This window comes from Sciurus carolinensis, chromosome 15 (genome assembly GCF_902686445.1).
Source record: "Sciurus carolinensis chromosome 15, mSciCar1.2, whole genome shotgun sequence".
Taxonomy (NCBI): Eukaryota; Metazoa; Chordata; class Mammalia; order Rodentia; family Sciuridae; genus Sciurus; species Sciurus carolinensis.
In genome coordinates this window covers 8,832,772-8,849,093 of record NC_062227.1, presented here as the reverse complement: position 1 = coordinate 8,849,093, position 16,322 = coordinate 8,832,772, and the positions used below count along the sequence as shown (strand labels likewise).

Below are 16,322 nucleotides of genomic sequence, written 5' to 3'. Positions count from 1 at the left end.
GTACATGTGTGCAGTATGAGGGCACCTATGTGCACACATGTGCAGATGCATAACTGTACTGTGCACCTACATGTACCTGTGTGCATGAGCATGCAGTGGAGAGGCAGCAATGTGGGCAGAGAGCACAGGGGTCCCCTCATGCTGTGTGATGCTGGCTCTGAGCCTCAGTTTCCTCATCTACAAAGGGCAGCGATGGTCCCTATGGAGAACTCGTGACTGGGTGAAGTTGCAATTGAGGGTCAGAGGGTGTCCCCTGGCCTCAGACTCAGGAAGTCCCTCAGAGGAGATGCCTGTCAACATGGCCCTGACGGGGTCTGCCGATGGAAGCCAAGGGCAGAGGGATATTTCCAGGATGGATCCCAAGGTTGAGGCCGGCGGTGGAAATAAGATGGGCAGTCATATCAGTCAAGGGAGCAGGGCCCTGTTCCAGATGCAGTTAGACCTCAGATGCAGTGACATTTTTCATCTCTAAAAGATCTAGAAGGTTCTGTAGACTGCTTTGTTCTCAAAGTCTAGATCTCTTCTCCTGTGGGTAGGGTGGCCTTTGCAGGTATGTCTGTCTCCTGCCATAGGTGTGACCACAGATGTATCTGACAGGGCGGAAGCCTGGGCCCTGGACCTGCCCAACCCATGCTTGACAGCACTGGATTCTCTTTCGCCTTAACGGTGAATGGGTGGGTTTGAGGTTCCAGCTCTCTTGGGACCTCTGTTCCCAGGTCACAGTGGTTGACCTGGGATGTGGAGGAGCTAATGCTCTGGTGACTGGACAGTGTCCAAGAGGCCAAGGGAGGGGACCTGGCCAGGAGGGTGGAGTCAGGTGTTTCCTTGGACAATCACAGGAAAGGACAAGAACAAGGTTAGCTTGAGTTCAGATCTGGCCTAATGTCCTCGCTTCTTTTACTGCCTGAGTGACCCTTTTTCTGGGCCTCAGTGTCCTCATCAGGAAAGTGGGGATAATGGTCCCTACCTTGTAGGTTTGTTGGTCGGATCAGATTTAACACATGTGGATGCTCGGAGCAGCAGGCACCCCCTGCAGGCCTACAGGGCCCACTACTACCCCAAACCCACGGTGGCCAGGCCTGGGATTCAGAGTCAGCAGAACTGCCAAGCCAGTGACTCAAGTCCATCCTCCCCACCTCCCCGCCTTTGGAACTGGACAGAGACCAGATATGGGGCTACCAAGGACACTGGGCAGGGAAGAGCCAGAAAGGCTCAGAGGTGGAGCAGGAGTGGGGACTGTGGGGCCTAGCATCCGAGAGGACAGCTGGCACAGGGAGCCTAGGTGGGGGCACCTGCCTGGGTCTAGGCTGAGGGCTGGATCTCGGCTGCTGGGAACACCCCCCAACCCAGCCCACGCAGGAGCAGCCAGTCAGAATCATGTAAAAAATCTTCTGAGAAAGGGAGCAAGAGAGAACCAGTGGACGTGAATGTTTAATATCATTAAGCACCTCGTAGGGTAAAGGTGATGTTCTTCATATAGAAATTATAAATAATGAAAAATAGCGCTTAGAAAAAGAAGTGCCGGCCCCTGGGCAGGCAGCCAGGGGGTTCTTTGGTTGAGCAGAGGGCAAGATCCTCTAGGCCTGGGTCTGTCAGAGCCCCCCGAGGTCATCTGCCAGGAAGGCCAGCAGGTAGCGGCTGACATGCCTATCGATGATGACAGGTGAGAAGCCAAGGACACGCCGGGCCCCTGGCAGCACTTTGGGGTCTGGAAGACAAACGGGGAGGAAACATTTAAGAACCAGCCATGAAGGGGAACTCTGTCCTGCCTGGCTGGGTTGCATGGCAGCTGGGGCGGGCTGTCACTCCCTCCCGCTCACGGTCTTGGTGTTTGAGTTGAAAGACAAGAATCTAGGCAGACCCTGAAGCCCATGGCTCCTTAAGTGACCCACAGGCCCTTCCTGAGGTGACAAACTTAGGCATCACAGAAAAGGGGAGGTGGGACCATCTGCATTGCGCTGCAGCTGCTGGGTCTCAGTGGCCTCCTGCTGCCAGGCCTGTGACACTACGGACAGGAAGCCTGGAGGCTCTGGGGAGGTGGCCTGCTAAGGGCCCCATGACTCAAGCTCACAGGTGTGCCGGGCTTTCCAGCTGCCCGCTCCTTCCAAGGCTCCTCATTCTCTGATGCTAGGGGCGGAGCAGGGGCGACCAGGGCCGGGCATGGGGGTGCCTCACAGGTAGTCCTGAAACTGTCCCACTGTATAGGTGGGGAAACTGGGGCAGGGAGAGGCCAAGGAGCTTCCGCTGTGGGCAGGGCTCAGGGCCCTCTCTTGGTGACCCTGGTCAGTGGCTGAGCACAGGCAGTCCTGAGATGGAGCCCTACTCTCCTGGGGTCTCTTGAGGGCCTACCTGCACTCACCTGGAGGACAGCAGTAGAGGAGGAGGGCCAGTCCAGCAGCCAAGCCGAGGCCCGCCAGGAAGCTCATGGGTCCTGGGGAGAAACAAGTGTGAACAGGCCCCCACGCTAAGCCAGAGCAGCTCAGGGGGCCTGTCCACAAAAAGAAAGCTAGGAGTAGAGCCTGACTTGGGATGGAGTAGCCCCTGGGACAGAGGCAGAGCCCTGAGGGTGGGGAGGAAAGAGAAAGAAAGGGGGAGGGAGGTGGCGGGGACGTTACCCCGGTCACTCAGCTCGTGGCTCTTGTCGCCCCAGTCGAACTCTGTGCAATCTGAGTTTTCTGGAAACAGAATCACAGGGCATGGTTAGTCATGGGCTGAGCCCGAGAGCGAGGTGGTCACCCCACGGGAAATGCACGGCCATGCCACCTCCTGAAGCCACTGGGCCCTCCCATGGCTAAACACTGCTGCGTGGTTCTGGCCAGGCCAGAACCTGGCAAATCAGCCTCCTCAGGGAACCCTGCAGTTCTTTGGTTCAATTACTGTGACATCATCGTTCTTGGCCACCGACACCAATGCAGCATGAATATCCACCATCCAGCCAGCTGCTGGCATCATGGTGACTGTCTCACCAGGGGCAGCTGGGCTGGGGCTTCTCCCCAGACCTCACTGTGGTCCTTTCCAGGAAGCCTGTCTACTGAACAGGCCCTGGGAGCATCTAGGAGCCCAGAAGGTCCTTCACCATCAGCAGCAGCGTGGCTGGGCCCCAACTACGCTCTGGAAGACCCCCGGAGCACTTGTGGCTCGGGTGAGAGGGCCTGCTCACTCTGCCCTCAAGTGTCCATAGCGTACCCTGTGAGGCCTGGGCAGGCCTCCTGGGATCAGAGGCACAGGCCTGAGCAGCTTGGGCGGAGCCACATCATCCCTCTGGTTGGGGGCAGCAGCCCCTCCTCCCCGAGGCCCAAGCACAGACGCCTCAGAATGGAGCCACCATTCCAGACTTCTTGTACCCTTCCTGGTCCCAGAAGCTCAGAGGACCCCAGACCCTTGGGACCTGCACACCCCCATGGCCTGGGGGTGCACCGTCCATGGGATAGAACTCTCTGAATCAAAATGCACGAGCCTCTAACTGGCTGTCCATGCCCAATGATACCCTGCAGAAACCCCACATGCGCAGGCTGGCAGGGCAGAAGGCGACACGACCTCAGTGTCTGCCAAGAATCAGGTAACTCCAAGCAGGAATGGCCTGGGAGCACCCTGCGGCCACAGGACAGGGCCGCCGTCAGCTCAGAGAGACCCCGCGGTGAGTGAGACTGGGGAGGGAAGGAGGGGCAGATGTGTGGGATGCTGGCCTCTGAAAACTGGCATGAGAAGAAGGGACAGGCAGAGAGAAGCGGGAGAGACAGAGACAGGAGAGAGGCAGAGGCAGAGAGGGAGAGGTGGAGACAGAAGTAGACACAGAGACAGAGACTGGGAGAGGGGAAAGGCAGAAAGAGAGACAGGCACACAGAGATCCGTGTTGCGGTGACACTCTCCCCCGGAGTGGGCAAGGAAGGAGATGCCCAGGCCTGGGCCGCCACAGACTCAGATGGGCACCGATGACGCGCATGCCATCCACAGCCGGCTGGGGAGCCTCCCTGGCCCTGCCTGGAGCATTTGCGTTGGGGAGGGGACTTACGCAGCGTGTGGCGGCTGGGCAGGCAGCTGTGCAGGGGCTGGGCGTGGATGTACAGGGCTCGGTAGAACTCCTGGCAGTCCCGCTCACCACTCCGCTGCAGGTGGCTCAGGAGGTCACAGAGTCGTAGGCGCAGGGACACCTTGGGGTTCCGAAACTGGGAGAGGAAGAAAGAGCAGGCTGGAAAGGGCAACAGTGGATCAGGGCAGGGTGCTGGGTTCAGAGTCCCCAGCAGCAGTGTCCCCAAGTATCAGAACTCCCACAGAGGGCAGTGCCTGCAAGCCCCACGGCCTCTTAGCCACGTCAGGTGGCCCTGACAACAGCACTGCCAGGGGCATTGCTGCTAATCCTTACTGCTTGGGTGGGGGCAGGCGGGAAGCAGACTGGGAGAAGTCACAAAGGAAGCACGGGTAGGGGACATCATCCTATGTAACAGGACTTCATGTGGCTTCCTGTGTGCTTGCAGTGAGTTGCTTCAACCCCTCTAAGTCTTAGTTTCTTTATTTGTAGAAAGGGAATAATAAGCCCACTTGGTAGGATCATTCCAGGGTATTGATGAAGTCATGGCATAAGTGATAACTTCTAGTAATGTGCAGTCTAGAAGAACATGCGTCAAGTATTTAAACCGAGTTGGGGAGTGAACCGGCTCTTCTGATGTGCTTAATGGGTGGACAGAGGGCTTGGCACTCACTGGTCAGTGGACAGAGACCAAGAGGCTGTGGCCTGGTGCTTCCCCCTGGTGGCAAAGCATAGTGTGACAAGAACAGACAGCAGGTGCGTCTGGTATGAAGTGGTTGGTTCCCTTTCCACTGTAAAAACACTGAAAAGCCTTCAAAAGTTTAAAGATGAGCATGTATTAGACGTCTATCTACCATGAGAGGAATTCGAGTTCATCACTTTAAATCACTTGGTGACTTTCATAATAGCAGCAGCATGTGAGGCTGTAGCAGAAGTTGGCTCTAGTTCAGTCCTCGCTGATCCTGCCTGTCCCAGGAGAGGCTCCAGAAGAGGCCCAAACCTCAGGGCAGCCCTGCAAGTGGCACTGTGACCCCCACACCCAGTGACAGAACTGCAGCTCCGAGATGGGAAGGGACTCATTCAGGGTCACCCAGTGGGGAGACCATGGGCAGGACCTGAACTGCAAAGGCCTTGTGGGTCTCTGGCACCAGCTGCCCAGTCCTCCAGTTCTGTGAGTGGTGCCAGGGACAGATGGCTCAGGGCAGGAGCAGGAGCTTGGTTCAGGGCATGCCCAACTCTCTCATCCAGTGTCCCTGAAACCTGGGGCACCCATTAGGGTCCCTTAGCCCCAGGGAAGTTGGGCAGCATTAGACCTCCTGGGACAGAGCTCAGGAACTGCATCTCAAATGTCATATCCAGCAGAGCCATTGTGGCACCGACAGTTCTGAGAAAGCCAGGGTGTGACCTCACCTCCTGTGATGGATGACCCTGGCATGTGGCAGCTTCTTGGGCCTCAGCAGCCTCCTCTATAAAAGGCGATGACTGGCTGCTTGCAAGGACCCTCCTGGAGCAGGGCACCCAGGAGCTATTTAGCCAGCTCAGGTGAGTCAGTCCACCCCACAGCCTGTCAGTACCCAGGGCTTCATGCCCACGTCACAGATGGGGATGCCAAGGTCCCACTGGGACCAACCTCCCTCAGCACTCTGAACAGGGCAGCATGAGCTTGGCCATGAGGCAGGTCAGCCCCTGTCGGTCCACCTCTGAGGGGCTGGGCCTTCTAGCCTTATACACGAGAGCAGCAAACAAAGAGGAAACGGAAGCAAGTCTTCACCTCGATCCTTTGGAAGATACGTGAGCAGCTTCCAGGTGGCACCAGGATGAGGCCAAGCAGGAACTTTCCATCCTTCCCCCTCAGCCCCATCCGTTCTCCCCTCCCGATCTCCTGATGTCACTGGCTATCGTATGTTGTCATGTGTCACCTCCTATAACCCCTCCACAAATCTGGAAAGGGCAGCAGATATGAGGGCATGTGAAGAGACAGGCAGAGGGTTGCTGTTCTGGGCCCTTTTAGGTCACTTCAAAGGTTTCGGGCTTGGGCAGCTCCAGCGCCCAGGCCCAGGGTGTCACTGTGAGCTATCCTGAGGCATCTGGTGTGCGGTCTCCTGGGAAGATGACCACAGTACCGGCTCCTCCCAGTCTGGGAAGGAAGGGGAACCGAGAGGCATCCTGGGCACCCCCACCCTCACCTCCTCAGCACCTTTTCGGCCTCCTTATTGGTGAGGATCTGTGGGTAGTAGCGATTCAGCTGAAGGATAATCCTGTCCACCTGCTGTTCACTCAGGCGCCCTTGGACCGTCAGGAAAGGTGTGTCCTGCACCAGGCGGTCACAGTAGGTCTGATCTGGAACAGACACAGGTAGCACAGGGCCTGAGCCAGTACAGCCCCATGGGAACCAAAGGCAGTACCCTTCGTCCTGGCCGTGGGAGGCCCCACCCCCACTGGGAGGGCGACCTCTAGGGGCACACCTGCAGGCTCACAGATCCTGCACCCTGCACAGCGGGCATCGATGCAAGGAGAGCTGACCCCGCCTGCCAACGCGCCTTGCCAGAAGACGGAAGGAGGCAAGGACCGGGGATCTAAAGGGGCTGAATTCTCTGCCCCTTTTCTATGCCCGACAGCTTATCACAGGAAATAAACTCAGAGAGGAGAAGGGGCCATTTTCCATGGGGCCTAGTCAGGGTCGGGAGGCTGCAGGCAGCTCAGAGAAGGCCCAGGGGCTCCCCACCATGCAGATGCAGGACACAGGGCTCGGGGTCTGTGCCGGTGTCGCCAAGGCACAAAGCACGTCTGGAAGGCCTCGAGAAGCTCCACCAATGGCAAACCAGCAAGCCCTGCACTTTGTCTCTGCTCTTTCTGAATCTTTTTAGAATCATCACCATTGTACTGTCTCCTCCATTAAGAACCTGACTGAACTGTGTTAAGAGCCATATGTGAACAGCCTAGTGAATCACACCTTTATGTACATCCACGAGGTACTAATTTTTTAAAAACTATAAATAAAAGAAAGATCAGTAGCATAGAGGAAAAGGATCAGGGGAGGGAGGAGAGGAAAAGGGGAGGTACTGGGGACTGAATTAGAGCAAATTATATTCCACACTTGTATAATTATGTCGAAATGAGCCCTAATATTAAATATAACTAAAATGAACTCATAAAAAAAGAATGCTTCATAGAAGGACAGGTCTTTAAAGCTGAGGGGTGGTATGGAGGGGGGCAGGCACAGGGAGCACAGGATTCTGGCGGGGACTGTGGCCACTTGTCCCACTGACCCAAGTATACAGGCTGGGGGCAGGCATGGAACTTTATAGAAACACACGCACGCACATGACTGAGGTTAGGTTGGTATCAATTCAAATTAGACTGTAACAAGTTGAGGATATTACATGTAATCTTCAAGTTTGTGTATATCTAGAATGTACACAAAAGGAAACAAAACAAGGCTGGGACTGTAGTTCAGTGGCAGAGTGCTTGCCTAGCATGTGTGAGGCACTGGGTTCGATCCTCAGCAGCACATAAAAATAAACAAATAAGGTCAGAGTGGTGGCGCATGCCTGTAATCCCAGATGTGTGGGAGGTTGCAGCAGGAGGATTACGAGTTCAAAGCTAGCCTCAGCAACATAGTGAGGCCCTAAGCAACTCAGTGAGACCCTGTCTCTAAATAAAATACAAAATAGGGCTGGGGATGTGGCTCAGTGGTCAAGTGCTCCTTAGTTCAATCCCCAGTATCCCTCCCCACCTAAAAAAAAATAAAATAAAATAAAGGCATTCTGTCCATCTATAACTACAAAAAAAATTTTTAAGGAAATTAGGGACTCAAAAATGTTTTACTACCAAAAATGAACTAAACACAAAAGCAATAATAGAGGAAACAAGGGTCCATAAAGCTACAAGACATACAGAAAATAAGGAGCAAAATGGCAGAAATAGGTCATTCCTTATCAGCAATTACTGTACATGTAAATAGGTTAATCTATCTAATCAAAAGGCACAAATTAAGCTGGGCACAGTGGCACATGCCTGTAATCCCAGCTGCTCAGGAGAAGAATTGCAAGTTTGAAGCCACCCTCTGCAATTTAGCGAGATCCTATCTCAAAATAAAAAGGGATTGGGGATGTAGCTCAGTGGTAGAGCACCCCTGAGTTCAATCTCCAATAATACACACACACACACACACACACACACACACACACACACACACACAGGTACTGAGTAGACACTGTCTACTGAGAAGATGAAGAACTGGTCAATAAGCACATAAAAAATGCTCAACATTACTAACCATTAGGAAATGCAAATCAAAACCACGTTGAAATAGCTCTTCATAATACTCATCAGGATAGCTATACAGTAAAAGATTCAGTGATGGGGAAGATGTGAAGAAGTTCAAAGTCCACTGCACTGGTGGAAATGTAAAATGGTGAGTCCCCGTGTAAAACAGCACAACAGTTCCTCAAAAACAGAGAAATTCTAGAGAAAAATGGGGGTCACAGAGAGCAGATCAGGCCCTGCTTTAGGGGGAAATTACCTGAGAAGGAGTACAAAGGACCAGAGTGACAAATGTGCTGTCTTGATTCTGCCCAGGCTGATAGTTACACGGTGTTGACATTTGTCAAAACTTACCAAACTGTCCACTAAAAACAAGTCCATTTACTCATAAGATCATACTTCTGTAAGGCTGACCTTTCCTAAAATAGGGTTTTCCTGTTGGAAAAGTGGGCCCCTTCTCTGGTCTCATCCTTGGGGCACAGACTCAATAGGCTGTTTCCCTCACATCTCTGTTCAGCGGCTGCTTCCTCCTGGCTGGTGTTTCTTCCACCTTCCCAATTCTCCCATCCCCGAAGGTAGCTGTGCCGAGGTGGGGACAGCCTGTCAGCACGCCTGCCCTGGGCCAGGAACTCTGCAATGTCCTCCAGGGGTTCACAGTGTTGAGGGTGGGGGCTGCATTCACCATGTAACCCCACAAACACATCTTACCCCAGACACTGGCTCTGCAGGGAACTCTGGGGAAGGGAGCTGCTCTATTTCACAGCCATTGCCTCTGCCAGGTCCACGCTTTGGCACATTAGCATGCCATCATTTGCCTGAGCCATCACCATGGCCACACCAAAAGCAGTTGGGGACTAGAAATGCTGGCTGAGCCCAACATACTGCATGGAAGATGACTGCCAGCAGCCTGGTCACAGTGAGGCAGCTAAGCACAGGTTGTCATGTGGCCGGGCGCATTGAGCACTGTGGTCTCCTCTCCCACTGCAGAGTAAAGATGAACTGGTTGCACGGAGCAATCCCACTTGCTGGGTGTGCTGTGGGCACTACGCCTACCTATACCCTCCGTCCTCCCCCAGCTCTGCACAACCTCCACCCTTGTTCTCAAAGAAACTGAGGCACAGAAAGAAGATCAGATATCTGTTCAAGACTGCAGTCAGCTAGGAAGTGACAGTTCCAAGGTCAGGACCCATGTACAGTTGCACTGGTGCCACCTCTTGACATCCAGATGTTCTGCCTCTCTCATGAACATGCAAATCAACAGTATAACTGGCTCTAAGGGGCTGCTCCCTGCCAGACAGAAGCAAGACCAAGGCTGCCTATCCAGTGCTGTCTCCCCAGTGTGTGTGATGACATGGACACAAAGCCAAGAACCACATGCACTCTCTAAGGAATTCTAAAATGAATGGGTACTGGTCCAAGGCCCAAGGGTGAGATCTGTTGGTGGACATTGGCCAACATCCTCTAGCAGCCTCCTCCTACCCTGCAAGCAGCTACCCTAGCAGGATTTCTGCTGCCCACAAGCCATGAGTCACAGAAGCCCTGAGTCACCTGGCACGGGCAGCACAGCCCAGGGGCTGAGCTTGGCTGCATGGCTCCAGGCTGGGCTTCCTGTGGTTCTTGTGAGCTGTGCATGCAAACCACACACATGTAGCCGCTGGGAAGCACGAAACACAAGCTGGGACCCCCACCTCGGGGCCAGGCCCTGGTAAACAAGGCCAAGACTGTTTTCATAGGATAAAGGAAAATGGATTGCTCTGTGAAAAACCCACACACAACTTTTCAAGGCCCACCCAGGCCCTCCCCTTCCTGCCCAGCTAATGTCAGACAAATGGATGTCACTCTTGTCACCCCGGTCTGAATTCTTTCTCCTCAGCCCAGATCAAAGCCCTTAGCTTAGCATCTGGGGCCCTGGGGCAGTTCTTGCTTAGGTCTCAACAGGCCCCAGAGTCCTTCGGCTTGGGTGGAGAGCCTACAACCATGCCAGGACAGAGAACAACTAGTTAACTGGTACCCAGCTCATTGTCCTCCTCCCACAAGGTCTTCCTGAGTTCCTTTGGTTCCACCCTACTAGGGTCCAGACCCTTGGGCATCAATCTTCTTCCCAAGTCTCTTCCAGAAGCTCCTCTTGTCCCACCACTCAGCATACGACAAGGCAGATAACTTCAGTGGAACACCTGCCCCAGGCAGACACTGTCCTCAGTGTTCTGCAGACATCAGCTCATACATGCTTGCTGTCATGTGAGAAATGTCTAGAGGTCTAACAAGGAGAAGGTAGGAAGAAAGGGTGCACTCTTTCCACTGTCAGAGTCCAGAGGACCCCTGCCTGGCTGTGGTCTCCCAGTTGGAGGGTTCCTTCATCAAGAAGACTTCCCTGGCCCCCAGACCCCCCTTGGAGTGGGCTAACTAACTCAGCCACTATCATAGCTCCCTAAAGGTCAACACGGCTGTAACCTGTGTGCCTCAGGCATTCTGATGGACTTGCTAAAGGAGCTGGGGCACTGAGCATGCTGGGACCAGGGCTCTCATTCTGCCTCTGTCACTTTGTTTCCTCATTCATATGCAGACATGATATTCCACAGGTCTCCATACAGTCATTCTGGCCAGGAAGTGCCCAATGCAGGACCCAGTACACAGCAGGTACCCAGAAATGACAGCCACAAATAAGAAGGGATGTAGCAATGACAAAGGAGAGCAGGTGGCAGCTGGGATCTCTTCTGAACTGGTATCTTGGAAGTCACTGGTTCCAGTTCATGAGTCTGTATATTTGTGCAGGACCTGGGCCCCAGACTCCAATGAGTGCAGAGGACAGAAGTGGAGACTTTCGGAACCACACTGATCCAGGGTCACCTCATGTTGCAGAAGAGTGAGACCCTTAGGAACAGAGGTGTGGCATCTGGGAGCCCCCACTTCCCCAATTGTTCTGCCATGGGGTCCCTCACTGGCCCATCACGCTGGTGAATTCTCACATGGTAAAGTTCACAGAGCAGGAGATGAGCAAGAAGGTGGGTGGGTCCTCCGACCAGAAAGGCCATGGCGAATGGGGGAGGCTGGCTGGGGCCACTAAGTCTGGAGCACAAATGTCTCCAGGAGAGTCCAGCTATCTCCTATTTCCCTAGGCCTGTCTAGGGTAAGGGGGTGCGGCCGAACCGAGGGAGCAGGAAGTGCTAGAGTTCCAAAGGTATCACACACTGCCCAGGAACGCAACGCCCATCCTGCCCCTTCCTCCGGGTGGCTGCGGGGATGTGCGTTATCTCCGTGCCAAATCACTGCAGCCCTGCAGGGAGTACCACTTCCTATTTTCAGACTCAGTCCCATCCCGGGACGCCTCTCCAACCCACAGATGCAGCGGCAGAGCCCGGACCGTGGCCGTGCACCTGCGCCCGAGCTCACCTGTGATGTCTGCCTCCTCGGTCCCGCACCGGCGCCCGACCTCCGCGCCTGAAGACCCCCGGCACCCACCGCCCCGCCGCGCAGAGCCCAGGAGAACCCCCAACGCGCGCGGCTGCACCCGAGTCGCCGCCAACAGCTGGAGACCAAGGTCACTCGGCTCCTGCCGCTGGTCTGGCCCTGCGCCCACCTGTCATGGCGGACGGCACGGCTGTCCGCCCCTCTGTCCGCCGCCCGGCCCACGGGCTCCGGTGACCGCCGCCCGCAGGTCGGGCCCTAAACCCCGCCCCTTCCCGCTAGACCCCGCCCGAATGCGACGGCGACGTCGCCGCCAGCTCCAAACCCCGCCCTTCGCCGGGCCCCGCCCCCTCGCCGGCCTGGGTAACGACGCCGCGTGGAGCTCTTAGCCCCGCCCCTTCCCGCTAGGCCACGCCCAGGGAGCGTCGGCGGCGCACTGGCTGGATTCTAAGCCACGCCCCTCGGTGGAAGCCCGCCCCTCGCGGTCCTGGGCTGCGGCGCCGCGGGCCGCTGAGCCCCACCCTTCGCCGAACCCCGCTTCCGAGGGCGCAGCCCAGGCGCTGGAGTCCCGCTACCGTAGCGTCCTTATGAAGCCGCGAGGAACCCCGAATCTCGCCCCCCGCTGGCTCCTCCCTCAGTCTAATCCCGCCCCCAGCAAGCTGCTCCAAAAACCCAGGAGCTCCTCCAGGTGCAAGCCTCTGTCTTTGGCCTCAACCCCACGGATCCTGCCTGTTTGCGGCTGAGATCCAGGAGGCCTAGGTGCTGCCTGCCTCCTTCTGCCGTGCAGCTCCGCCCCTGACCACCGCACCTACCTTCGAGATTAGTAAACTGAGACTCAGAGAAGACATACTTCACTCAAGGTCATGCAGGAAGTCAGGCCAGGAGCAGAGGGTTAGTGGGCATCCAGTAGCCCACTAACAGGTCAGCCTAAGTAAGTAGGGCTTGAACAGTGACGTTCCTCGAGGCGAGAGGAGAATTGAGACTCAACAGTGTGTCCTGGGTGGGGTAGTTTCCTATTGGGGCATCCATCTGTAAAAGAAAACACGACCCTGGCATTGTGACCCTAACTGGGAAAGTCATTAACCTGCCTGAACCTTAATTTCTCCACCTATAAAATGGGTGACTTCAGACAAATCTCTCCACTTCCCTGCCCACTACCCCCTCTGTCATTGGCCTGGCCTTTCCAGCTCTGATGCCCACCACAGGAACCCCTAGCCCCATATGATGCAAATGTGCCCTGTCCCAGCTATGAAATGATACCTGTTGTGTGGGGGTGAACAGGACCCTCATAACCATCAACAGTGGACAGGTGTTTGATTTTACTTGTCTCCTTCCCTGCCTGTGCCAGCTGTACCCCCAAGACTTCACCAATTTGATGTGTTGAAGGCTGACCAGGAATGGGGGCCCAAGCTCAGAGTTCACTTCTGGGACAGCACAGGGGTCCCTGTGGTCCAGGTGGCCTGCAGCACTGTGCCTCAGTTCTCCCCTGTGCTCCAGCCTCTCTTCATAAAGGGGGCTTGTACAGTGATCCTGAGATTCGGTTGCAGTTATCACCAGGAAACCCCAAACTCTTGGGCACAGTTGTGGTGGTCAGTATACACACCCCTCACCAAAAACTGGTGATGAGCCTGGCTCAGGTTCCCCACAAGATTGGGCAGTTTCAGAGCAGGTCAGAGGCGTACTCAGGACCAGAAGAACAACATGTGCAGGCCCTGCCCCAGGGCAGGTGTGTGCCTGACCTGTGCCACTCCTGGACAAACCTGGGAGACTTCCCGCCCAGACCCCAGGCCTTGGGCACCACCCTAGAATGCTGCCTAACCCCAGTTTTTCCATATGTATCACACTATGTTGTGGCATCTAGCACTGACCCCTCTGCATTCATTTTACCCCTGAGGAGTAATGTCAAAGTCATAAGTGCCAGGACTGGGTAGGGACAGCGGAGCTCCAGGTACCGCCCACTTTCAGGGAACCCTGGCTCCTAGGAAGGCCAGCATTCTACCATCACAGCTGCTCCTGCACACGCAGGACTACTCGGCCACATGGGGATGGTGAAACTAAGGCTTAGAGGTCCCTTGCCCCAGGTCTAGCAGCCAGGATGGGGTCTCCCAAGTGCAGGCTGCTGCTCTCCAGAAATCCAGACTTCGTATAGAATTTGGGCTAAGGACCCCACCCCACTTCACAGGGACTGTACACCTTGTACCACTCAGGATGTGACCTCCAGGCCTGTGGGGGCATTAGGCCTCAGCTGGAGTAGGAAAACTTCAGACATGCAAGGGGGCTTCTTGCTCTGATGCCTACCCCAAGGGCTGCAAGTGGGAACAGGCACCCCGAGGTCTGAGGATGGACCCTGGGCACTCTCCCCAACGTGCCAAGTTGGGGGTGGAAGTAAGAGTAATGCTGGCATCCTCCCTTTGGTTGACTCCTGCTGGCTGCAGCTGTTTGGGCCCCAATGGAAAGTGAGCTCCTGCAGATCGAGAGGGTTGAGGTCCTGGACCCTCACTGGGTTCTCGGGCACTATGGGTCTCACATGGTGGGAGAACCCAGATCACCCTGTGCAGAATTCTATACTATTTGAGGTTGCCCTTCACCTCCTGGGGAGTCACTGAGAACCCTGTCCTTGGACATTATCAGAAAAATCAGAGCTGGCCAGTAGTCACAGTCTGTAAAACAGACTTTATTCAGGAGTATGCAATAGAGAAAAAGACCTCGGTATAGAATGGGGTTCATTCTGGTCACCATAGCACATGCCTGTAATCCCAGTGGCTCAGGAGGCTGAGGCAGGAATATTTAAAGTTAGAGGCCAGCCTCAGTAACAGACCCTGTTTCAAAATAAAAATATAAAATAAAAAAGACTGGGAGCTCAGTAGTAGAGTGCCCCTGGGTTCAGTCCCCAGCAACCTATGCACACATGTGTACACACACACACACACACACACACACACCACAACTGGACTCAACATTGAATACAGCAAGGACAACTGGGGATTTATAACCAAGGAGCGGTGACAGGGCTGGGGCTGGACAGTGGGTGGAAAATTACTAAAAGGAGAGGTCAAGAGTAAGGGGCATTCTGGTTAAACCAACTGTTAGAGTTTGCATGTCCCCACCCAAACCCGAGTTGAAAGTTAATCTTCATTGTGAGGTATGTAGAGGAAGGACTAGGTGGGATCGTTAAGGTTAGGGCTCTGCTCTCTGAATGGATGCATCCATCATAGCTCAGTGGATTAATGGATATTGAGGGAGTAGTTATAAAAACAAGCCTGCTCTGTGTGACCACACTATGCCCTCCACCATGCCATGACCCAGCCATGACCCAGATGCTGAGCAGGTGCCGACACCATGCTCCAGAACTAAACAGAACTGTATTCTTTGAATACCAGTCTGTGGTATTCAGTTATAGCAACAGTAAATGGGCGAATTGACCTAACAGGATTCTTGCTGAGGGCAGGCCAGGGCAATCAGACATCACCAGGGCATGGTGGTGGATGATGGACCCTATCAGTTATCTTAGGGGATCAGGTATGGAGGGTGCTGGGCTCTTGCTAAGCTGTCTTCACAGCTTTCTTTGCTTAACCTGGATTTAACAAAGAAGTGCACAGATGGGCCTCAGAGAAGGTGAAGGAGCCCAACTCAAGTTTGGTCAGGCAAAGAATTGTCAGGGTCACAAATGCCCTGTCCCTGACACCTCTGCCCTATTTTGTCATCTTGACAGGCTCTATCTGATCAGAAAGTAAGCATGATCTTCAAGTTGCATAGGGAAACTTGTTCCTCTGTGGGTTCCTTGTGCTGGACCAGCCCCCTCCTTACTCCTGGCTCTGCTCACCTGCCCCTTTCAGCGGATCTCCTGTGGACCCTCCCTCCCCAGTGCCTCCCATATCCGGCCCACTCCCACCTCTGACCACCACCCCATTTCTTCCCTGGAAGTTGGCAACCACCTCCTCATTGGCTCCCTGCCTTGTCCTATCCCCGTAGCCTGTCCCCATAGCCAGTCTGCACACAGGAGCCACAGGAGTTGTGACCCCCAGTTGGACCGTGTTCCTGGGGATCACAGTCTTCCTGTTCTTCCAGCCGCCACCTCTGCCATTTATAAACTGTTCCATGCGTTGTGCCCTCTACCCAGACGTTCTTCCTAGTGCCTCACCTGAAATCCTCCCTCCCCTGGGCTCCGCCCAGTGTCATCAAGTTGCCATTCTTCAGAGTGTCATCACTGCTTGATAAAGGGTTTCCCTACTGGCATCATGCTACAGCATCCACTCCACAGGACCAGCATGCAGTAGACACTTAATGAATGCACATGAATAACCCTGTTGACAACTGGGGTGAGGGACAGGAAGGCAAGGACAGACACTGTAATACAGGGTGATGAGGCCAGGGTGGCCTTCTTGAAGTCTGAGACTGAAGTTATGGTGTTCCCAGGCCAGGGACATGGGGACATGGCCCCATGGACTGCCAAAGGCCTGCTTGGCTAGAGCTGACCATGACCACGCAAAAAGGCAACGCAGGTGGTGAGGGACCTGAACACTGAGGAAAAGCAAGGACATTCTTCTCCCACACCCACACATCACCAGGAGACACCAGCCATCCACTTATTTATTTATTCATTCATTTAACAAATGTCTCCTAA

At 54.7% G+C, this 16,322-nt stretch overlaps 1 protein-coding gene across 4 annotated transcripts; it reads right to left on the bottom strand.

The window, feature by feature from the left end:
* Window positions 1-1,403: 1,403 nt before the first annotated feature.
* Card19 (caspase recruitment domain family member 19) lies at window positions 1,404-11,963 on the bottom strand. 4 transcript variants are annotated; one of them, XM_047525915.1, is made up of 6 exons: window positions 11,871-11,963; window positions 6,225-6,367; window positions 4,013-4,166; window positions 2,616-2,675; window positions 2,360-2,431; window positions 1,404-1,708 (listed from the first exon to the last, which is right to left on the bottom strand). In XM_047525915.1, the coding sequence occupies exons 1-6, from the start codon at window positions 11,875-11,877 to the stop codon at window positions 1,593-1,595; spliced, it is 552 nt and encodes a 183-aa protein (XP_047381871.1). In that variant the 5' UTR covers window positions 11,878-11,963; the 3' UTR covers window positions 1,404-1,592. The 4 variants fall into 4 exon arrangements, with proteins under 4 accessions (XP_047381871.1, XP_047381873.1, XP_047381874.1 ...); XM_047525917.1 differs by lacking the exon at window positions 11,871-11,963 and adding an exon at window positions 5,799-5,968; XM_047525918.1 differs by lacking the exon at window positions 11,871-11,963 and adding an exon at window positions 5,799-5,968 and having other exon boundaries at window positions 6,214-6,356.
* Window positions 11,964-16,322: the final 4,359 nt, after the last annotated feature.